This window comes from Acomys minous (assembly GCF_964271855.1).
Source record: "Acomys minous genome assembly, chromosome: 3".
NCBI classification, from domain to species: Eukaryota; Metazoa; Chordata; class Mammalia; order Rodentia; family Muridae; genus Acomys; species Acomys minous.
Window position 1 is genome coordinate 30,771,768 of NC_140485.1, and position 25,110 is coordinate 30,796,877.

At 46.6% G+C, this 25,110-nt stretch overlaps 1 protein-coding gene across 6 annotated transcripts in view; it reads left to right on the top strand.

The window, feature by feature from the left end:
* FSIP1 (fibrous sheath interacting protein 1) overlaps positions 1-25,110 on the top strand; it is a 260,080-nt gene that overhangs the window by 177,334 nt on the left and 57,636 nt on the right. For 2 of the 6 annotated variants that reach the window (XM_084775575.1, XM_084775576.1), the window contains exon 12: positions 21,867-22,481. In XM_084775575.1, coding sequence (XP_084631701.1) covers positions 21,867-21,967 — 101 coding nt within the window. In that variant the 3' untranslated portion in view covers positions 21,968-22,481. Of the gene's footprint in view, positions 1-21,866; positions 22,482-25,110 lie in introns of those variants that run through there. The other 4 variants (XM_084775573.1, XM_084775574.1, XM_084775577.1 and 1 more) reach the window with 3 other exon arrangements.

A 25,110-nucleotide genomic window follows, 5' to 3' on the forward strand; every position in this document is an offset into this window, starting at 1 on the left:
TCCTGTGAGGAACTCGAGGGTCTCAACTGGGGATAGCAGTGTGCATGGCAAAGCTCATCATCCGCCCAATTCTCCTTCCACTTGAGGAAGAGCCCTTTCTGTCTTTTGTGGGAATACCAGGTTAGGACAAAAATCTGTCAGTTCCTGGGTGTGCCTGAGCCTGTCACCTTCATCCCCAGACCACTGATCTCCACACAAAATATCATATGTAAGTTCTGGATTCAGCGCTTATTGACTTAAAAATCTATTCAAACTTAGTAGATAATAGCGTTCGTTATTGTTTTGTTCAATAATAGATATTGCATAGTCAGTAGAGCCAAGGTATAGATTTCTAAGCCATTCTGTCCAGAAGCACCAATTTGGGGGCAGGGGGAGCTCTTTTAACTCCCTTGATACCCGGGGCACACACCCTCTGCTGACTCAATCAGAACTTGGGGAGACATCTAAATGTTTCTTTTTTCTAAACTTCCCTAGTGATTCCACTTATGATCAAGCCGGCAACCACTCTGCTAAATGAACATTTCCCATACTTGACTCAGCACAGTCATCTCCTGGAATCTTGTTGAGTGAACTGCAAATTCTAGTCCTGCAGGTCTGCAGGGAGTAGGGGTTCTTCACAAGCATCTCTGAGTGGTTAGTCTGGGAACCAGTGTCTGAGATTTGCGTAGGAAGGTGCTCAAAGTGGGTCTTTGACAGGGAGCTGACAGTAAGTAAGGTTGGACTCAGAATGCACATGTTAGGTGTGTGCATGTTCCCTTCCATGACGGGTTACCTACTATGTCTGTTGTCCCGGGCAGTGGAGACTATAGTGCTAGGCTTCAGAGATGCAGATGGGAACAAGTCCCAGGCTGTCTTTGAGTTGCTGTCCCAACAACATTCACATTGGGATGCAGTGTTTGGAGTTAAAGGCACCACCATTGCACAAGGTCCTAGTATGCAATGACCAAAGTTAGGACTGCCATTGGCCATGCAGCTGAAGTCTGAAAACTATGTCACTGGGAGCTTTCTTCTTATGTCCATTATTCTGATTTACCGGGTCCCTGCTTCTTTTCTCCTCTTTCTTTGCACCCTTCTTCTTTATCTGTTCCTCCTTCTCATCCAGGTCTTCTTCCCCATTCTAGCATCCAGTGGCAGTGTGCTAGTAGACATTCATACTGGGAGGCCGCCACTCTACCTGGCCATCCCCTGTGATCGCCAGAGCTACTGTTGCTTACTGGAGAGACCAGATGGGATTTTTGGTAGAGAAGATTTCATAGCTACAGAGCTTCAGGGCCAGGGTTACATGGAGACCTCAGTAGGATGTAAGTGTGCCCTGGAGTTTCAGAAGCTTTGCCTTTGTAGGAAGAAGGTTCAGCTGAGAAAGTTGGGGTCCATAGCACACACCCAAAGTTAGCAAGGAGCCACTTTCAATTCTCAACTGGTCTCAGAGGTGAGTCCTGGGGCTGCCTTGGAGGTGAGCACCCTTAGCACTGTCCTCAGAATTGACCTCACTGTCCTTCTGGCTCATTTGCTCCAGGCTTCCATTTGCTTTTCCATAAGTGGCGCTTCCGTGGCTTGAGGACCAGGGTGGCAGCCAAGGCTCATATAGTCACTGCAGGCCCTGGGCCTCTCTGCTGAAATTGGTACAAGCTTCACCACCAGATCCTGATCGTATTGCTTCCCTGAAAGCTGTTATGTCTCCCACCCATGTGCTAACAGAACGGTCCTTGGTGGCAATGGGTTGGCCAAAGGAAGCCACCTGGAGGACACTTAGAATATGTCGTTGTTTTGTGAGTGTTGGGACTGAGTTCTAAAGAGGTGTTGGATGAATGGGAGAAGGGCCAACTACGATCGCAGGCTGGAAGGGTGTTTTGGGAGGAAATTATGATGGCCTGCGGGGGTGGGGTGGGTGGGTCACAAGAAATCTCCATAAGGAGTGGAGCTAGGGAGGCACCCAGTGTGGCTTGATGTTGCATGGTCGTAGTGACAGTATTATCTTCACTGAAATCCTGCCTAACACATGGGCAGTTAGTTATTCCCAGCTTACTCAGAAGGCCAAAACATCTTACAAAGTTAAAAAAAACAAATAGTAAAATCAGCAAACAGTAGATTATATAGAGACAAAGCTGGGATTCTAACCAAGACATTGTATGAACAGTCCTCATGGATCTGGAGGGTTAACCCCAGGTCAGGCGACTCAGGGTAAGTTTTATGATCTGACAGAAGCCCAGCTACTTCGTTTGTAAAATAGGCATAAAAAGATGGCCCTGCCCCTAAAGACCTTTTGAAAGCTCAATTGGATGATAGACTGCAGTAAGCCAAGGCTCCAACAATGAGGTAAGTTATTGTCACACCAAGAATATCAGCCACCTAACCCATTATGTAATCCACTAAAGAGGAAAATGAAGTGACCAGTTAAAAGGGTAGATTGAAAGTCAGACAGGTGACTGACTGAAGTACAGGCAGGAATATTTGGAATTTAAGGTCATCCTCAGTCACATAAGAGTTCGAGGCAAGCCTCACCTTAAAACTAGAGATCACTGCCTCAGATGGTCAAGGAATGTATTTAAGGACTGTCTCTTTTATTTACTTGGGTCAGAGTTGTGTAGCATGTGATTAAGGCTTTGGAATTCTAATTCTGTTCTTCAGTGGCGGTGAGGCAACTTGCAAACCCTTCTATTTTCCAGTTGTTGCCCATATCAAATTCAAATGCCCAGGACCTGAAAGTAAAGCCTCTGAGCCAGAAAATAACCAAACCACCACCACCACTTCCAAAAACCCAAAGAAAGAGGTACTCCACCAAGGTCTCCTGAGTCACTACTGAAACAAAGTTGGTAATGTGGCATCTGGTTGGTACTTGGTGCACACAAGTCTGGCTTTCATGCCATCTGCAGTTAGTGCCACAGCATGCATCTCTGCCTTCTCCTCCCAAATCTGTTCATTGGTGAGATTGTTTTATCTTGCTTCATGGACAATCAAACCCCCAGTCTACCGAGAGTCCTCTCTGGCGTTCTGCCCTTTGTCTCTCTGCTTTCTGTAAGGAGAGCCTTCCCGGTGGCCCTCGCCCACTGAGGGAAGCCTCTGCCTGCAGGCTCCAGTGCCCTATGTTTGGGCTGCCTTGACCCTCAGCTTGTCTGTTTGGACAGCTGTCTTGTAGATTTGTAAGGCCCTCAGGACACGTCTTTGCCCCACCACATCCCAGGTGTCCACATGTTTTGCCGATTCTGGCTGTAGCCCTCATTAGTCATTACTGATAAAGATTCTTAAATAAAAATAAGTGTCTTTGATGAGAGAATGAACAGAGTATATGAAAATTTAAGAGCAACCCAGCAGTTATGTGACAAGTAGAATCAGACAGCAAGCCCTCTTCTTGCTTTGATTAAAAGCATTACAAATTGAATACTGCCGTTCTCCGCAGTAAAGTTTGTTTGTTTGTCTATTTTCTGAGACAGGGTCTCTCTACATACAGAGTCCTAGCTGTTATGGAACTTCCTCTGTAGACCAGGCTATCCTTGACCTCAGAGATCTGGCTGCTTCTGCCTCCTGAGCGCTGGGGTTAAAGATGTGCGTCACCATGGCTCATGATCAAGTTTCTTACTTGCAGTTTAACATCCAAGCTGTCACACTGATTTGCCTATGAAACAAAATGTCTTTTCATTTATCCACTGGAAAAGGACCTAGAAATGAATATTGAATCTATCTAAATGATTTTGCAGCAGCAAATATTCTGTTGAAAAACAATTTCTTTAATCCAGCAAGAGATGTTCTCTTAAAAACATTGAGAGAACTTGTCAGTCCCCACCCTTCCACTGTGATCCATTCCACTTACATATGAGTCATTTAATCATATGGAGACATTTTCCTATAAGGCAGATTATGGATTTTCTAAGGGAGACCATATTCCTTGGATATTTGGGGGCATTTGTGTACATTATTAAGAATTCAGAAATAAGTGCACAGGTGGCATGCACTTATCAATAGTGATTCTGTTATCCAAAATGCAACTTGAATTGCAAACAATTTCAAATATATATATATTTACATCTCAGGAATTTGGAGAACAAAATCATGAAAATAGACGTTTCTCGATCTCCACATTAGCCTTTGTTTGATAATATTTCCAAATATATATCTTATTTTAAAAGATCATGGTGAGATAGCAGAGAGGCACAGCATTGCTGTGGAACAGGTAGCACCTGGCCCTGCCCTATACAGATAGGTTGATACTGGGGTACAGATTTTGACTCTTGCTGCTTGGCTATAGCTAGAGTTTGGGTCTGGAATGTGCCTCTCGGGCATCTGTGGAGAAGGCTTGGTTCCCAGCCTGCAGGACCACCAGGGAATGGTACAAGCTTTAGGAAATGAAACTAGTGAGAGGAAGTAGGTCAACAGAAAGTTTCTCCAAAGGGATGTGACACTGGGACCCTGGCCCCTCCTCTCTTTGCTGGCTGCCGTGACATGAGCAGTCTCTTCTTTGTCTTGTTATCCTGTCATGATGTTCTGTGCTGACTCAGGCCAAAGTCAACAGGACCAAGTGGCCAGGGACTAAAACATCTGCATCTGTGAGCTAAAATGAGCTGTCCCTCTGTTGGAGATGATTTACATCTGAAATTGCTATACAGTAAAGGAAAGCTGACCGACGGGGCTGGTGGGAGGAGCTCTACCTGGCGTTCACATTCTGTAGGTGGCCACTCAGTCTAGTCCAGGTCCAGCTTCATGGAAGGCGGTGCTGGGAAAGTGATGTAGTTCAGTGTTAAGTGTGTGATCCAGTAGCTCACACCACCAGGGCCCGGATCTCCGTTCTTACCAGGTAGCAACACATGGAGACTGCAGGCCTGTGCTGAAATGAGAACTTGAGTGTTCCAGGAGCCACGTGTGATACATGCCTACAGGAATAGAATTAAAGTTATTTTTAGGTGTGTGTGTATGTGTGTGTGTGTGTGTGTGTGTGTGTGTGTGAGAGAGAGAGAGAGAGAGAGAGAGAGAGAGAGAGAGAGAGAGAGAGAGAGAGAGAGAGAGAGAGTTAGTTGCAGGTGCCCATGGATGCCAAAGGAGAGCATTAGATTTTTCTAGAACTGCATTTACAGGTGATTATGAGCCACCAATGTAGTTGCAAGGAACTGAACTTGGGTCCTCTGCAAGAGTACCTCATGTTCTGCATGGCTGAGCCATCTCCTCAGCTTTTAGAGTGAAAATGATCTCAGTTTTAGGTTGACATGAGAAGGAACACTCTGGAAAGCCAGCAAGCTGAGTTTGTGCTTCACTTCTTCCACTTATGACAACCTCCTTTAGGACTAGGAGGCTATGGCCTATTTGATAGGACAACACTACCCTTGAACTAGGATGAGTCACACCAGCAGCTGGAGGTCTCGGTAATGGCTTACCTTGTCAGGTCTACCCTTTCAAAAGCCTCATGGTGGCATTGTCACAATATTTAGAGAGCTGTCCTCAAGGGCTTTGCATTCAGGCCCCTAGGAGAAAAGCAGTCTGTGTTCCATGGGAGGGTTTTATAAACATATCCCAAGAAGAAGCAGTACAGCTCTGTGTTCCCTCTACTCCCACAACTGGCCAGGGCCCATGGGTGCTTTATATTTCACACCATGCTTCTTTCAGGCAACTGGAAAACAACAGAAAAAAACTGCAATGTTGCATAAAGGCCACGGCGTACCCATGCCTGAAGAGTGGTTTGCAAGCTGCCGAGCCTCATTGGGAGCTGGCGAGGTGACAGCTGTTGGAAAAATGTCTGCATTTCACTCTAAGCCTTCATCTCCTATTTTCGTTCCTGAAGGAGAGGACTGAAACAGGAGAGAGCACATTTATTTATTTTTTCTGACATTCCCTCATCTGCAGGACATTAACTGCTGTTTTTAAAAATTTTGTTAATTTTTTTATTTTTTAAAAAATTATTCTGCCTTGCTACTGGTCCAGGAAAGAGGAAATTGGAGATATAGGCAAAGATGATGTCTTGATTTAAAAGGACAACAAGGCAGCCAACTGGAATCTGCAGGCCAAGCCTGAGGCTGGTGCTGTTGGATTGGGCTTTGTACACAAGGACCCACATTGCTTGGAATATGCTGTGACCTTCCCACTGAAATCCCAAATACAGCCAAACAAAAGAAACCACCATCCCATGGGGCACCTTTCCTTTGATGGTTGCTAAACTACCTGTTTACCCTGCGGCTGAGCTGAGCAGTCATAAACAGGGAGCTTACTGGTGTAACAGAGACTTGTGAGGGTGTGTGTGGATGCCAAACACTGCTGCTGCATCGGATACGGAAGCTCACTAAGAACGGGAAGATGCCCCTGTGAGTGAATGTCCAGCTCTCAGGAGGTACTCCTTTTCCCGGCAGACATCTAGCCTCACTGTCTGCGTTGACCAATGCCATTCTCTGGCCTGACTCAGGTATGGGATGGCTCTATTCCATTTGTCACACTGGGAGAGTGATACTTAATGAGTCTTAATTGATTTAGTGATGAGACTGTCAATTGGCGATTTAGACAGTAGCCAGATGCCCCGTTCTGTCATCACTGTCACTCTCCATGGATGCAGGCAGTTAGTTTTCAGATGTTTGGGATGACAAACACCCTATAGGTTATTTTATCCAACATCCCTCATCTGCAGAGCGTTAGCTGCTCAAGGAGAAACGTTCTAACCCTGAGAGGAAGTTTGCTTTTCTTGTTCTGACTAAAGTTCCCCAGCTCTTACCAAAGGCTGTAGTTAGGAGGTACAAAGATGAAAAGATGTGTGTAGATGCCTGGCTGTGGTAGTGTAGCTATGTACCAGGCCCTTCCTCCAGGCTTCTGGCTCCTTCTGAGTCTGTGAAATCGTATTCTCATATTTTGGCCTCACCTTCCTGCCTCTTTCCCAAGGCTAACTTGGAAAATTTTCAATTCGGTTGTCCACTAAAGTGAATTCTGATTCTGACTGGGAGGGAAGACTGGCAAAGTTGCCACACTTGGATATATATGTTTTCCTTTGAATTGAGAAGGAAGACAGCAGTGAGAAGGAGCCAGCGATGACTACGCTAAGTGCCTGCTCAACTTGCAAAAAGACATTTAGCATGGTCAGCTCCAGGATGATCCTGGCCAGAAGTAATGCTTGTGTCTGATAAGCCACGTGGCTCCGAGTCCTTGGAATGTTTGTCCATTATTAGCTGTGTAACTAGCAAGTCACGATCTCACTGAGGCACCGTTTCCTCTTCTGTCAACTCTGGATAATACTGGTTGTCTGGATCATCTCATGGGGTGATTCTGAAAATACAGCAGGATACACGGAAGTTCCGTGTTACACGGCAAGGGTGGTGGGTGTGAGATTACGCATCAAAGTCAAATGGCCCAGCTCCTTCTATGTTCAACACAATGATTAGTTTTCCCCCCAGGTTAGCGACAGATCCCACTGTCTCTGTGATAGTAAGGTAGAAGAAGAAAGTGGTTCTCACTTAGAGGGTTCATTGTACAAAACTCTAGACACTAGGGTTTCAATTCAAATGATGAGATTGCCCTACAATGACAGAGTGTGAACAATGGGTCCAGGTGGAAGAGAAGCACTTACACCACATCCCTTCAGCTGACTAGAGGAAATGGCTGACAGAACCACCTGCACTGTGAACCCTGTTTCTCTCTCTCTCTCTCTCTCTCTTTGTAGCCGTTGTTACTGTCTTTCTTTATCACATTGCGTGCTTGTGTACTTGAGCTCGTATGTTAAATGCAGGCCTGTGGCAAAACATTTGAAAAAAATTCAAAAGCCCTATACAAATAAGAGATGAAGCTCTGCTTTGTGTTCAGTGGGTCTCGTGGCGGTCGCTGGGTCATGGGACTGGATGACAGTTAGCAGGCTGTCCATCCAAGCCGACTGCAGTGCTGGGGGAATGGATGCTGGCCTCTGGAGATCAAGTGGCCTCTGCAGGGCTGCCTCCATCATCCAGGCAGCTTTGTTTATGCACAGGCATTCAAGTACTTAAAAAGTGAATTAATTTCATCTTTCAGGCCTAGGATTTTTTTTTTTTGTCTTGGTACAAATGCAGTGTCCAATACAAAGATGTGAAAATGTGAGTAGTTTTAAAATATTATTTATTTAGAAGTTACCTACATATTGTGAATAATAATAATAATAATAATAATAATAATAATAATAATAATAATAATAGATTTTGCTTATAGGTTATTCATGCCTGGATCCCTTTGTACTTATATGTGAGAATGGCCAGCAAGGAGATGTCGTAGAGCTATGGAACTGACTTTGTAGAACAGCTGGGCCCCAGATGTCTAGACTTCACCAACAGGCAGGGACACAAGGTGCAATTTCAAACTCTTTCATTGGCCTCAGCTCTTCTGAGAGGGTCCTCCTTTCTGTAGCATAAATCTGTTGCAGAACCTCAGAAATTAGGAAAGATGTCTATTAAGTTGCATATTTGCGTTGATCTTAATGACTGTTTTATATTTCTCCTTACGTACCACCAGGTGCAGCTTTCATGTCTCTATTCCACTCTGTGGGATCAGTCTTGAACGGAAATCCACAGCCATCCCTGGCTTTGGCCCTTGGCGGCACCATCCAGGGATCAAGGACGGTGGGGCGTGGGTGGTTTCTCTCCCTTCCTGGCCCATCCCTCCACTGAGGGGTTTAGGACCCTTGGAGCTGTCTTTCAGCTATGGCTCTCTTGTTTTAGCAGCATGTCTGCTCCTTGACCTTCAGCTCCTGGGGGGCAGACACCTTCCTGCTGTAGTTCTGGAGTTCTCAGCCTTCCCTGCGTGTCCCCTTAGTCATTCCTGCAAGGGGACTGCTTTGAAAAGCTCTCCTCCATGGGGACTCACCATCTGCTTCCTGCCAGGACCTTGACTGATGGACGCAGTGGTCAAAATTAACTCCTCGATGGGAGGCACCGAGAGAGGCATTAAAAGATAAGGGGGAGAATCCTATCTGCTTGGTGCAGTCCTCTGGCGGGGGTGGGGGTGGGGCAAACACTGCGGGAAGCAGTTCGAAGGTTTTGAGTAAGCCTCTGCACTGTGCACGAGTTGGACTTCACAAGCCACACAAATAGTTCTGCTCTCAACAAGAGGGCAGAACCGAGGCCCTCTTAACAACTTTGTCACTCTCGCATGAATGCCAACAGGAGGGACTGAATTTCAGAGAGGTTTAGTTATTTTCCCAAGGTCTCCAGCATGCAGCTGCAGGGCTGGGATTGAACTCTGGCTGCCTCTAAAAACCCAGGAAGATCCTGTTCACCATGACAACAGTTGTTTAGGACCCCTCTTTAGTCAGTGGCTATATGAATTCCTGTGGTGAGATGGTCTTGTTTGTCTCAGAGGTGAGAAAGTGTACAGGAAGCTTTGGTGATGGGAAAGTGATGTTTGTCTCTGTGGTAAGAAAGGAAGCCAGGCTGATTCTTGTGAGAAAGCCACTGAGATGAACTTGGATGGAGCTGCTTGATTACTGAGTGGCTGCAGGAGGATGGCTGTATGGCTTGGATACTGGACTGAAGGGCACGGGGAGGGATGTGTGGTCCATCTGGACACTGGACTGAGGGGCAGGAGGAGGGCTGTGTGGTCCAGGCACTGGACTAAGGGGTAAGAGAGGAGGGCTGTGTGGTCCATCTGGACACTGGACTGAGGGGCAGGAGGAGGGCTGCATGGTCCAGGCACTGGCAGAGGAAGACTGGACTGTCCTTGAGAAGGCTGAGAGGGAGGAATTCTGATTTTTGTTTGTTTGAGACAGTGTTTCTCTGTGTTACCCTGGATGTCCTGGACTCACTCTGTAGACCAGGCTGGCCTTGAACTCACAGCAATCCGCCTGCCTCTGCCTCTCTAGAGCTGGGATTAAAGGCTTAGGAATTCTGGTTTTTGTTTTTGGTTTTGTGTGTGTGTGTGTGTGTGTGTGTGTGTGTGTGTGTGTGTGTGTATGTGTTTTGTTGTTGTTGTTTTTGTTTGTTTGTTTTGTTTTTTGAGGCAAGGTCTCTCTCTGTGTTAGCCTTGGCTGTCCTGGACCCATTTTGTAGACCAGGGTGGCATGAAATTCACAGTGATCTGCCTGCCTCTGCCTCCTGAGTGCTGGGATTAAAGGCGTGCAGGAATTCTGTTTTTTTTAGCTCTTGCTTTCCCCAGTTCTGTAACAAACCGACTTTGACACCTGCTAGAGACGCCACTTTTGCTCAGTCATCTTCATGCTGTGAAACTCAAGGTTTGGAGAGACTGGGCCTCTTTCTGAGGGCACATCATTCTGAGGACGCTTCTTAGTGTCCCTGACACTTCAGCTATCGTCAGGCAGATATGTGGCTACCTCCGAACATTCAGAGGTAGAATTTCCTAACCTCGGAAATTCAAATGACAAACCCGTGAACAAGTGAAACTTTGGTTTCTGGAAACTTGGGAGAGTTTGATAAAACTCACTATATTTATCTATGTCTTATTGTCTGTTATGAGAAAGGCAGGTACAGCCAGGCCAACTTTATCAGCAACTGTAACAACAAAAAACTCATTTTCTTTACTTAAAAAAAAAAAAAGGCTTATTTACCTACAATGATGCATTTTAGAAATACACAGTTGGGGGGGGGGAAGCACATTTCTTAGTGTTTATAAGTTTCTGGCTTGTTTGTCTTTGAGACTCATAGACAGTAAAGCAATATGCCCAGGAAGTCTCAGAAATTCAAAAGTCTATTATCTGGGAAGCTAAGATTCAGGTTCAAACAATGAATTGTGCTAAGTTTGGCAATACTTATGAAGGAAGAACTGTCCTTTTCCCAGGGAATTAAAAGTGCGATTTTTGAATACTCTTTGTCTCTCAGCTTTGTAAAGTGCAGGCTAGGGAAGGACTAGGGGAGCCCAGGCTGGGGGGGGGGGGGTCACTCAGGATGGGTAGCTCATGTCATGCCCTATAGACCTCTCCCCTTTTGGCGGGAGCAAAGCAGTTTTAACTTCATTCCATCCCCATGTCTGACCCACGATGCAGGATTTTTTTCCACAGCCCCGATTGAGAGCTGACGGTAGAAGTGAGAGGCTATTGCCAGGAGTTTTTATTTGTAGAGAAATCTCTTGAGAGGCTCTTTCCCATCTCCACCCTGCCCTGGTATCTCTGCCATTATGATTGGCCCGACATCTCTAGACTCCAGTCCAAAAAGATGGGTGAGTCTGTCCCCCAAAGGCCTTATAACTTTAACTGAAGCTAGGCGTAGAGCTGAGTGTCTGTCTCCCATGCCGCCATCTGGTAGGGATGCACAGCGTCCCGTGAATGAAACACCTGCGGAGAGAAGAGCTGGGACACCCGCACCCTGACATCACCTGGCACGCACCAAAGGCTGGACTCCCCAGAGCTGTGAGCTCAGTTTCCAGGGCGGAAAGAGGTAGATTGTTTGTGTGTGTTCTGTCCAAAGAGTGGCTGTTCCAGGCCTGACCCTGTGCAGACTTCTTGGTGTTGGGGAGATGATGTCATTCTGTTTCCTGCAGCTGCTCTAGCCTGAGGAGTGCTCTCCTCCAAAATCCCAGAGAGGAGCGGCTGTTGGGAGCCAGCGTGTGTGGGCTTCGTGACCGCAGTAGCACTTGTACTCAGTGGTGGCCACAGAAAAGCCGTGAGGAAAGCGGCAAGTGAGTTAATGGCAGTGCTGGAGCGGCCAGGAGCCTGGGCAACCCTGACAACAGTGGCATCTCCCCCCACCCCCACCCGCCAACACACACACACACACACACACACACACACACACACACACACACACAGAGGCTAGTGCTGAAGTAGCGCTTCAATCTGAGTGGTCAGTATAGACCTACTGAATAGTCTCAGCAGAAGTCAAAAGCTGAGAATACCACCACTGGATTAGTTTTGAAAATGTGTGTGTGTGTGTGTGTGCGTGTGCGTGTGCGTGTGCGTGTGCGTGTGCGTGTGCGTGTGCGTGTGTGCGCGCGTGCGTGCTCACACATAAGTGGAGCGTGAGTATGCTTGTGTGAGTGGGGCCTCCTGGAGGAGATTGGCTGTCTCCCTCCTCAGTCACTCTCTACTTTATATATTGAGATAGAGTCTCTCACTTACCACATCTCCACCAAATTACATAGACATTCTAGCCAGCTTGCTCCCCTGTCTCAGTCTCCAAAATGCCCTGTCATACCTACCTGACATTTCCTTGGGTTCTGGGGACACTAATGTTGGTCCTTATGGCTGAGATGTCTCCCTAACCCCAGTTTGGGAGTTTCTGCTGGTTTTAGAATGGCTTGTTGGAAGCGGGCCATGTTTCTCTCAGCTGGCTGGTTACAGAATCTTAAATGCCCCCAAAGTGTGTTCAAACTCATGGAAAAACAGAAAATCCGTCTTTCTGACATATGAGCTATGCATTGGCATACTAAGCGACTTAAAAGCCCTGCACTGTTTGCTCTAATCTGGTGCTTTGCAATCTGCTCTGTTTTGGGGAGTCCAGTGTTCCCGTGCTTGTCTCTGCACACGGCACCTTTCCCATCAAAAGCCCTTTTCTCTTCCCCCCTAATTTGCCATTCGCTAAGTAGGTGCTAATTGAATCCATTTCTCTGCCCACTTACTTATTCATACCTTGTAATAAAAACTCGTGACTGTCTACTGCTTTGGGTGAAGCCTGACAATAATTAAGTGCGCTTTCATCTTTTAGAGCCTCAGGGCCCTGTTGATAAAAATTGAGCTGCTAAGGCAGCTAAAGGTGCAGAACCCGAGGCAGGGGACAGACGCTTTGGCTGGGAATAAGATCCGCAAGGGGGATGGGCCAGAGGTAGAGGCAGGAGCTAAGTGATGCAAGTGCTGGGCAAAGGGACAGGAATCTGTGAGGGGGACAAGAGGCAGAGTGTAGAAGGAAGTCTCCTGGGCTCTAGAGTGGGCTGTTCTCCTTGGGCAGACAAATGGGGCAGGTGGCGACAGTGGTGTGTGTCCTTGTGCACGCAGGTGCGTATGAATGAAGGATAGTTTGGAGGAAAATTCAGCTCACTAACTTAAGGAGAAGTGTCAGCTGTTTGGGAGGATGTGTTTAGAGCATGGGCTGTAAAATCAGGCCCTGGTTAGGTCCTTGCTGTGCTACATGACACCAGGGACTTTGCCGCCACCACATTAAAGAGAACATTTTATTTTTTAAAAGAATAAAATGCTCAAACGAAGTTGCTGTTGAATGAGAAAAGGCAGGACATGTTACAGTGAACCGAGTAGGAACTGGCACCAAATTTGGCCTTTGGGGACCACATCTATATAAAAGCACACATTGATATCTGTGCCAGATCACACCTCAGTAGCAGCTGACCGAAGGCCAGGCAGGAGGGCAGCTGGAATGTGGCGTTAGGGAGCTCTTGATTGTTGTAGGAGAAGTGTTGTATTCCCAGGGATCCCGGATTCTAGCAACTAGAAGGAGGAGGGCCTTATTTTGGCTCCTGGCTTGAGTGTCTAACCATGCAGTACATGTCAGAGAAGGCATGGTGGCAGGTGGCTCCATAGTATGGGCAGCACATGGCTGAGACTTTTCATCATTTTACATTTCAACAGAGCAGGGAGCAGAGACAAGACAGGCAGTGGGATCAGGCCATTAGCCTGAAGGCCAACCACACAGAAAACTATCACCATCTTCAGTTAGACCCCAGCTCAGAGAAAGATTCCCTATGATCTACTCAAGTAGGCCAAGCAGCTGGCGACCAAGCCTCTGTGTGTGTTGTTGTTGTTGTTGTTGTGTGTGTAGTATTTCATCTCTAGACTATAACAGTCTTGCAACCTGGTCATGAGTTCAACGTGAACATGGCCTGCTCTAAGGGGAGCCAGGACAGCTTGTCTTTCAGGCCAGGACTCCTGTGAACACCATACTATCACAGTGGGTGTGGTGGCTTGAATGAGTTCCCCTGAGCTTCAGGGGATAAGCTTCAGTTATTAAATTCTTGGTTCCAAGTTGGTGGTCCTGTCTGGGGGAGGGTTAGGAGGTGTGGCCTCGCAGGAGGGAGTACGTCACTGAGGGTGAGCTTTGAGAGGAAGAGTCTCACACCATTCGAGTTTGTGAGCACTCAGTTTCCTGCTCCTGCCTCGTGCTTGCTGTCTCTACCCTGCCATATGGACTCTGACCCTCTGGTACCACAAACCAAAATAAACTCCTCTTTCTATAAATTGCCTTGGTCATGGCGTTTTATCACAGTAGTAGAAAAGCAACTAACATGGCGGGTCTAAGGCAAAAACAGTGTTGGCAAAAAACCAGTGTTGGAGGAGAGGCTAAGGGAAGACGGGGCATCACTTCCTGGTGAGTACATATCACACGGCAAGACTTGCTGTGATGCCTGGTGTGAAGCAGATCGCTCATTCACCCTGCATTGGCAGTTTAGAGGGTAACATATGCTATGGGTTGGATCTGCAATAGCCTCAGGAGGATGTTTTGAGACCTTGGTCCCTCTCTGATCTTAGTAGTTGTGGCACACTGAGATGTGAGGCCTTGCTGGCCAAACAAGGCCTCGCGGTGGCATCTAATTAGAACAGCAAATGTAAGAGTAGATTTGTACTGTTCTCTGTTGTGCTATAGTGCCTGGATTCTGCTGTCATCTGTCCTTTGGCTTTGTAGAGACAAACTGTTAATAACTTCCTTTCATATGCTAGTTATTTAGAACCACCACCACCACCACCACCACCACCACCACCACCATCACCATCACCACCACCATCATCACCACCATCACCATCACCACCACCACCACCACCATCACCACCATCACCATCACCACCACCACCACCACCACCACCACCACCATCACCACCACCACCACCACCACCATCACCACCATCACCATCACCACCACCACCACCACCACCACCACCATCACCACCATCACCATCACCACCACCACCACCACCACCACCACCACCACCACCACCATCACCACCACCACCACCACCACCACCACCACCATCACCATCACCACCACCACCACCACCACCACCACCAATACCACCATCACCACCACCACCACCACCACCACCACCACCAATACCACCACCACCACCACCACCATCACCACCATCACCACCATCACCACCACCACGACCACCACCACCATCACCACCATCACCATCACCACCACCACCACCACCACCACCACCATCACCACCATCACCACCACCACCACCACCACCATCACCACCATCACCACCACCACCACCACCATCACCACCATCACCATCACCACCACCACCACCACCACCACCAATACCACCACCACCACCATCACCACCATCACCACCATCACCACCACCATCACCACCACCACCATCACCACCATCACCACCATCACCACCACCACCACCAACACCACCACCACCACCACCACCACCACCACCACTCATCTCAACATTAAAAAACCCAAACACTTTATCCTAAAACTCAGCTTTTTAAACCTCTGTGAATTGAACCTCGGGCCCCATGCATGCTAGGCAGGTACCATTGAGCTATGGCCCTGGCACTCCAAATCTCCAAATGCCTCTACTGTCTGTCCCTAGCACCATGGCGATCTCACTGAGGTGACTTTGTTCGGCTGCACATCAGTGTTCAGACAGTTGGGAATCCATGGCATGACTCTGAATGCATGAAAACTCATTTGCCTTTTCTAGTTTCAGGGAAGCTTGGGATGGTTTGGAGAATCGTGGATTCTTGCGAACGAGTGGCAGGCATTGCTCTTGTGCACAGAGGGCCTCAGCTGGTGCCATCAGCTCTCGCTGGAGGAAGGTGGTCCAGCACTGGGCTATGCGTTTTGTTCAAAAACCTTTTAGTCTCAATCTATTCTCAGAAGTTTTCCAGAAGATTAGAACACTCTTTCCTAATGTCAACCCAACACATGCTTCCCCTGTGCTCTTGACAACAGCACAGGCGTGTTGGGTGCATCATTCATCCATCCTCAGAACAGGCCTACACGACTGACTCCATCACTTCCTGTACTTTGGGCTGAGGAAGCTGAATTCAGAGATGCTGGAGGCAGAATTGTAAGTCTTAGTTGCATCTGCGCCCCGTACGCCCGTCCATCTGATTCTGAGTCTTGTCTTTTCACTGCACCTGAAATGTAGACTATGTTGCCAAATTGTCATGCGTTGTTTGAGTTCACTGAGAACCTGCCTCTGAAAGCCAGATTGCCCATCCCTCCTGTGTCAGACCCAAGCCTAGTGTTGTCAGTGCCCTTCAAGGCCCCTATCTGGGTATGGGCTGCCTCCCTGGTTCTGTGACAGGGAGGGAAAGTGAGGAGAGCAAAACAGTTCCAAAATAAAAACACCATGTCCTTGAGACCAGCGAGAGGGTAAACTTCACCCACCAGCGGTTACCATTACTTATCTCAGGATATGTAAGTGCCTGCAGCGGGAAAGAGAAGCCAGAAGTACAGCCACAGGAAGCTCAGCGAAGAGAGACAAGGCTCAGTGGGGGAACCGCACTGACTGCCTCAACTTCCCCAGTCTGTCTCTGCTGGCTGTGAGTGCCCTATTTGAGGATGCCACCTCTGTCTGTTGCCATTTGTTCTTTCACTTGGAAGCCTCACCTGAGGGGACAACTTGCTCTGCCCTAAATTCTCCATTTTAATTTTCAGCTGTCTGCCTTAAAGCGCCTTCCACAGTCAGCCCCTGCTGGTGGTCTGGGGGACCGGATTCGGCAGTGTTTCGCTGTCTACCAGTCTATCTATCTGCTATGTGCTGTTTAGTCCTTGACTTTGGTTTAACCATAAAACCCCTCAAAACTAAAACCATTATAAGTGGTTCCCTGGATTGCACAGGACAACATTCGATTTTTGCTACTTCACACTTCTGTACTTAGCCATTAAATGGTGTGCTCAGAAGGAATAGAAGCACACAGCGTGAGCTGTCAATACTCATGTCAGACATGCACAAGCCAGGATGTGCTGAGAGGACACCTGGGCACAACACCACTTTCCCTATTGGCGTGTGCATACTGCTTTCTCTAAGTAATTAATCCAGCAGCTAGCCCCAAGTTTGTCTGCCCCAGCCAGGTAAAGTTTCTATTGAAAGCCTTTCAGAGCTTCTTTTATTTTCTATAATCATATGATGATTTAAAAAAAAAAGGGAGGATGTGGCTCCACCAATATGTTTTGGCTACGGTTCCGTAGAGAACAAGGTTCTGATGAAAACTGCGTGCCAGGCCTCCAGTAAAAAGCATGTATGATTTTCTGTGACATTAAAAAAAAAAAAAAAAACAACAACTGTGTAGAACCTAAAGTACTCCAAGACTGTTTGGAGCGATTCAGAGTCCTTTAGTGCAGTCTGTGCCCCAACTGACGGCAACGTATCTAATGAGGCCCTGCCCGAGAAAGCTGATAAGGAAGCCAAACCAGACTTGTCTACGGAACCCAGAACAGGGATGCAAAGGGAGAAAGCTGCTTGGTTGTAGGTTTAGGATTTCTGTGTAGTTGTTTTCCACTCACGGGTTACATGAAAATGCTAAGTAGTCCCTCCCCTTTGCACACTATAAATCCATGCATGCTTGTGTGTGAACAGCCTCCACCTCCACGGTATTTGATGGTTGCTCTGTCTCAGGTGAGGCTCTGTTCTCAGTAAGAGGGTTTGGTCATCCTCCGGTTTGCAGCTTCTCCAATTTCTCTGTAGCTGGAGGGAGGCAGGCTGCTCATTTTCTTGGTCGGATTCGGGGCCGCAACATTTCCCAGCGTTTCAAAGCAAGTTGTTCTATGCTAATCATAAGCTCTTGAAAACCCAGAAAATGACTGCCTTTTACCTCGGAGAGCAGCTGAATCTGAACAGTGGTGCATACATCTTCACGGTTTTGTCCAGTCTGTGGACGGCCTGCAACTTCTTGGATGAACTTCCTTGAACCTCCAGGGCATGAAACAAAGTTGCTATTACCCTGCATATGATTTCAGATAAATTCTATTTTTTTCATTTAGTCGTTACAATAATTTTGAACGATACCGCTAAAACCTTTTGGGGGGAAAAAGGCACTGCAATAGGGGAATTAAGTAACTTATCCAGGCTCATACCAGTGGAAGGACCAGGATTCAGGATGAGCTTTTCCAGCTCAAAGCTGTGATTGTCACATATGGTTCATGCTGTCAAGTGGCACACTGGAGCCACAGGGAAAGCTAGGCTACCAAGGCCCTTTGCTCAGACTTGATTCATTGCATGCCTCTGGTTGTGTGACCCCAGTCTGCTCCACAGCAGCTTTTCTGTGCGTCTCCCCTTCAAACTGACGCAGGTGTCAGCAATCTCTTTATCAAAATAAGCCCCACAGAATATCACCTGTCACTCACTAGGGGAAGCCCCAGGCCCCCTTCCTCTGAGCTCTTCTTACCTTTCTGCTGTACTTGCCCCGGTTTTGGAGGGAGGATAAGAGAATGAGGGAAATGCTTTGTTATTCAACCAACTTCCTGGGAAGACTGTGGCCTAAGCAAAGTCAGAGTTTTGGCTTTTTGAATGAGGGATTAAAACAAACCCTTTTTGTGGCAGAAAGTCTTTTCCACTTAATGCTTAATTCTGAAAAATTAACAGCAGTATAACTGGCATGCTCTTCTCCATTCTTGCTCGCTGACAATGCGGACTGGTGACTTCCAGGTGCACTGAAGGCCAATTGTTTATTCATTTATTATTTGTTTGTTTTGCGGTCCTGCAAATCGGACCCCGGACCTTGCTTACCCATTGGGCTTCACCAGTAGTCCTTGCTTATTCTTAGATATTGTTTTGGTCTGGGAGCTTGGAAGGGCCTTTCACACCTTGGGTAAGCCTGTTTCCACTGAGCCATGTTTACAGTCCTCTTTTGCTTTTGATTTTGAGACAGTCTCATTAGTTGCTGGTGCTGGACTTAAACTTGCCCTGTAGCCCAGGCTGCACCTTCCTGCATTAGTCACTCACGTCTTTGGGACTGCAGGCTACCAGATCCAGCCCCTATCTATTCACAAGGCAAACTCTGTCAATATTTCCTCTGTTCTTTGTGCTGAGGTCGCTGAGAATGAGGACACCTTTAATAACATGTCCGCCTAGACAGAATCTGGTTGTGATGGGCTGTCATGAAGGAATTAATGAAGTTCTGTTCAGAGCACGCACACACACACACACACACACACACACACACACACACACACACACACACACTCCTCCTGCACCCCAACGTGCCTGTCCTTACAGGACGAGCTACTCAGGACAGGGTCATCATCCGTCATGAAAGATGGCTCTGTGCTTTATTGAGCATTTGGTTTTCTCACTAACGCAAGAATTTTAACAATGACAGAAAATAACATCTATTCTCAGTGCTTTCTTAGCTTGGGGCTAACAAATTTAAAAAAAAGGTTTTTTTGGTCAGTCTGAGGAAGGTGTCCAACTCGTGCTGTTGTTTGCTGGATGCGCTCTGGAGCTCTTTTAGCCCAGAACCACAGTTTATCTGGCACGACTCTGTGACCCAAACCCCTGCCTGGATTTCGTTCTATCCCATTACATTATCTTGACTATTTTTTTAAAAAAATATGTTGTTTGCCTCAGATGTGTGCTGCCCAGCTTGGGCTTGCAGAACCCCGTCCTGGCTTGAGCTACTGATGTTGGGGTCCTAGCTAAGTAGCAGGGAAGCTGTTTAGTTGAGGCTTCTTTGAGGAAGGGATGCCTAAGTGTTCTAGAAGGAACATTCTGTTTCTTAAACCAAAGTTCCACACACAGCCTATCTCAGCAAGAACCATATGCTCCTGACGACAGCAGTCAGACTCTCATACCGTGTAATTCTACTGGAATTTGCCGCGGTTCTTGCAGGAACTTAACGCCGACCTTAGCTTTCTTTCCATGATAACAGCCTACAGTGTTACTGTTCAGACGCTGGCAAGAGAAGCAAGTTGGCTGAACAGTATAGGATGGAAGTGTGCTGGTGAAAGGAAAGCCTGGCCAAGATCGGAAAAACCCAGAAAGTGTTTTAAGAACGGGATGTCAAATGTTCCCAAATCAGGGTAGACTGAGCTCACAGAAGCTGTCTAGGGAGCACCGGATTTGTACCCAAAATGCCAATCAACAGAAGTTTGGCGTATGAGGCAAAAGCAGCTTCTGTTTAGCTGTGTGAGACCCAGAGGAGAGACATAGGCGCGTTCTGTCCTCATGCTGAGCATGCTCAGTTTCATCAGCGGGCCTACCAATACGCCAGCTGATACACCCGCACATGGCCGAATGGAGAGCCATGGCCCACCATTAATATGTCTCAGGTGTGCCTGTTTCCCTCATGAACACTGATCCAGTCCCAGATCAGGTCTCATGCTGGCAGCATTGGGATGTGTCCTGCCTTCACCAGCTCCACTCTGACAGCAGTGACTGTATCACCTGGGAGTTTGAGAGAGAGGATGTGGATTCTCAAAGTTCTCCCTTCTGAGAAACCAGAGGTGGGGTGGGGTGCGGTGGGGGTGGAGACAGGACCCACAGCAATCTACTCTAACCAGCACCTGTCCAAGATTCCCATGCCGGCTAAGATTCCAGAATCACGAATCTAGACCTACAGTTATCAGATCTCCTGCCTATCAGATATTTACATTACAACTCACAACAGTAGCAAAATTGCAGCTATGAAGCAGCAATGGAATGTTTTATGGTTGGGGGTCACCACAGCATTGAGGGGTCACAGCATGAGGAAGGTCGAAAACCACTGATCTTGACTGTCTCTTCCTAACTCACAGCTGTCAATCAACTGCCTAGTAGACTCACCTGGTAGCACTTGACGTTCTAGGACAACTAGCCAATTAATTCTAAGAATCAGGTTGAAAAGTTTTCCAGGGGAGTCACCATGATTCCTTCATCAGAGCCCTAATGAGCTGCTGCTGTTTAGTTCGGCCACATACTTCTCCCATTCCACTTTAGAACCTGTAGTAGTTTCTTTTCTTTCTTTCTTTCTTTCTTTGTTTCTTTCTTTGTTTCTTTGTTTCTTTCTTTGTTTCTTTCTTTGTTTCTTTCTTTGTTTCTTTGTTTCTTTTTTGTTTTTTAAGACAGGGTTTATCTGTGTAGCCTTGACTGTCCTGGATTCACTTTCTAGACCAGGCTGGCCTCAAACTCCCACCTGCCTCTGCCTCCCAAGTCCTGGGATTAAAGGCACGCGCCGCCACCACCACCTGGCGAACCTGTAGTAGTTTCTAAAGTGCAGATCAGAATAGAAAACAGCCATATCTGGCATCTGCTTCATCCAGGAGCCCTTCTCTTTGGTTCCACTCAGGATTAAGTTCAGCTTGGCTGCAGGGAGCTAGGCTTGTCACAGCCCCTTCTTTTTCATTAGTCATGACCTTGACAGCTCTCATTATCACAGGACCCCAGTCCTCAGAGCCAGTCCCATGGATTTGTGTGAGCAGCTAGATCCATCTAGTGTCAGGGCTGGTTATGAGCCCCACGGCTGGACCTAAGCAGGGGCAAAAAGCTGGAGAAAGGGCTGCAGGAGGATCTGAGCACAGTGTGAGCAGGGATACTCCTTCGGCTGGACAAACACAGGCAAGTTTCGATGAAGTCTGAAAGGCAGCTTTGCCCAGGCCAGCAGTGGGTGGAAGTGTTCCCACGCTGTTTCCTGGGCTGCGTTGACAGACTATGATTGGGTCAGACACGGACAGGGAGGTGGGGAGCATAGAGTCAGAGCCCAGCTTTGGAGGTAGGGAGAGTGCTCTATTGTGTCTGCTTCCCAGGGCCACAGCCAGGATCAGGGAGAGAGGAAGATGGAGAGCTAGTGGTGACAGTGAGACCCCATGTGGTGGACTATTCTTGTAGTCAGAGTGACCTCAGGCAAATCATTTCTGCATACTCAGAAGCCCGTGGCAGAGCACCTTTCTAACTACTCTGCAAGTAAAGTCATGGTTATAGGAGGATAATTTACTAATTTACTAAACCAGCATCATCCCTAACAACAATCTGTAAACGTGTGTCCACATACCCATGATCTTTACCCTTCATCAAGGAAACTTTTTCTTTTCCCCAACAGATGGAGACCGGCACAGCAAATCACAACCCGTCAAATGGCAGAGCTGTGGAGTCCAGTGCCAGTGGATGAATCTACAAAGCACTCCCACACGTAAGGTGTAGGGAACATTGTGGAAGAGGGGTGGAAAGACTGTATGGGCCAGAAGATCAGAGACTTTTCTGTGAGACTTAACACCTGTGAAGTCTCGAGAACAAGGATGACGGAGTAAATGTGCCAAACTGGACAGTTTGGTTGTCTGCTGCCAAATGGTCAGCCCCGAAAACATACATACAGGGAGCATTATACCGAGTGATATATTTAGATGTGTACGTGTGCGTGTGCATATACAATAATCATTAGTGAAAAAAGAGGCCATGAATTTGAAGGAAAGCCAGGGGAAGATATATGGTTTATGGGAAGTTTGGGAGGGACGAAAGAGAAGGGAGAAATGTTGTAACTATATTATAATCTCAAAAATAAAAAGTAAAAAAATTAAAGAGATGACCTTGACTTAAAGAAATCAACAACAATGAAAACAAACCGTCCCCACAACAAAGAAACAAAAACTTAGTTTTCTGTTTGTTTCAAAGTAAAATCTCAAGCATAAAAGCTACCTAGTTTAACATAAGGTCCAGTGCCAGCCATTTTCTTACAAGTGGTTTTATTTTTCAGAGCTGGGGACTGGGGTGCAGGGGGAGTGGAGGAAGACGAGACAAATGAGAACAAAGCAAGTATGGAACTACCATGATGAGACCTATTAATTTGTTGAAAAACAATCTAAGAAAAGTCATGCAGTGACTCAAACTGGTCGCCGTTGTCTAGGAGTTTTGACCCTTCACTGTCAGTTTCAGATTTGTTTGTCACAGTCTAAATGTTTGAATAATAATGGCCACAGGAATAATTTGAGTACCAGTTAGGCTAGCTGTCCCACGGTTATCATTATGCGAGTGAAAATAGATCCCCAGTTTTCACAAAAATGCCATTTCAACAGTGAAGAGAAAGTCAGAGAGATAAGAAACTCACCATGCTAGCAGGCAGCAGAGCTGGATCCAAAAACATAAGCCTTCTAGAAAAGACAGCTCTTTTCAGGCTTTCAAAGTCCTTGACCAGTTACTCACTACTCACCTCAAATGTTGTTAGAAAGAGGAGAAGAGCTAGGCTCCCTAATCCTGGCAGCAGATGGGAACAGATGAAGAGACCCATAGGCAGTATGTGGACAGAGTCTAAATTGGAGGTTTCCATCGGATCCCATTCCCCTCGGGGCTCAGGGAATCTTGCAGAAGAGGAAACAGAAAGATTGTAAGAGCCGGAGGAAATGGAGGACATCAGGAGAAGAAGGCCCTCTGAATCAACTGAGCAAGGTGCACGCAAGCTCACAGAAAATAAATTAGAAAGCACAGGGCCTCCTAGGGTCTGCACCAGGTCCTCTGCCACATATATTATACCGATTCCCTTAGTATTTATGTGGGACTCCTGACTGTGAGGAGGAGTCGATCTCTGGCTCTTGTGCCTGCTCTTGGGACTCTTTTCCTCCTCTTGGGCTGCTGTGCTGAGTTTCAATATTTTGTCGTGTCTGGTTATCTCTTGTTCTTTTCCAAAGGGAGTGTATCTGAAGAGGAGAGAAGGTGTGGAGGAACTAGAAGGGAGGGGAAGTGATAATCAGGATGTATTGTATGAGAAAAGAATCTATTTCAGTAAAAGAAAAGTAAGGGAGAAAGCCCCATAATTTTAAATTGTGTTTAATTAAAAAATGATCACAATATAATTTTGGTATATATCTCAGAAACAGTTCAGATAAACTTACAGATAAATTTGTGCTAGAATTATTTGCTGCTGCTGCTGTTGTTGTTGTTGTTTGAGACAGGGTTTCTCTGTGTAGCCTTGGCTGTCCTGGACTCACTTTGTAGACCAGGCTGCCTTGAACTTACAGTGATCCACCTGCCTCTGCCTCCCTGAGTGCTGAGATTAAAGGCATGCACTGCCATGCCAGGTTGCTAGAATTATATTAATTTTCATATATTTATTTGTTGAAGGGAGAAGGGTTATTTCTAATTGATTCTATTCATGTTGGTGGAAAATAAATAAAATTCAGATACTTCTTGATGATTATAGATACATATAATGATCAAATATAATAAATTATATATAAACAAAATAAATTATATAGAATAATCACACACATATATATAATCTATTATTATTTTGTTTATATAATTATTATTTTGTCCCTATTGTTAATATCCAAGGTATTAGGGCAAATCCAGTGAAATGGAGTCTGGATACATTTGGGAAAGATACTCTTTGTTTTTGTAGGACTATGATCTCAATCAGAAGCTTAGCTCTTACCCTGCCTATCATTTTACATTCTCCTCCTCTGTCTATTATCTATCCAATGGAAACAATTTTAGGACTTCTTGGATGCAGAATACATCCCCCCCCACACCAGGCTCTCCCAGACAGGAATCTTTGTAGACTTTGCTAAGGTAGCTGTAGCATAGTCCTGAAGTGAGGGACACGAGGAATGGCAGACCCAATTTTTTTTTCTGTATCTGGTTTTTGACATATTTCCACAGCCACATTGAGCCCTGGAAACCTCAGCTGGAAGATCTGATGGCTGGATTAGATATGATCATGTTTAAGTACAAGGTCCAGGCTCTGAGAATTCATCCCATTTTGTCGTAGAGCCTTGACATTCTAGAACACTTCACCAAATCTTGAAGACCAATTCTTCTAGGCCATAATCTGACCATAAATCTTGTCAACTTCCAGCTGAGGAGGGACAATTTTGAGGCAAAAGAGTTAGGAAATAGTCACTCAGAAGCAATTGAAAGCACCACAAAAACTGTCGATGGAAACAGTGCTGTAGGCCAACCCTCCCTGAGCTCAGCTATACACACTAGCTCAAGTATGCATCCCTTTTCCTGCCAATCACACAGCCAAATTGGAGGTCCCTTGTTTTCTTCCTCAAAGGAAATTCCTGGACACAAAACCCAATGCTTTAGTTCATAATGTCATCATTTCTTAGTTATTCTGGTCCTTGCTCCTTATCCAATAATGACAGGTTCTTGCCAGTTCCCACATGGCCAGAGATGGGGTCCCACTAAGGATCCCTGCTGCTGCAGCTGGGCCTATTCTTTGGCACATTTTGACCTTGGAAATATTAGACCCCCAGGGTCTTCACCCTGTAATCCTCTGTCAGCTTTATTCCACCTTATGTCACATACCCTCTTCCTGATGGGAGCTGGGGACAGAAAAATATCTCAAG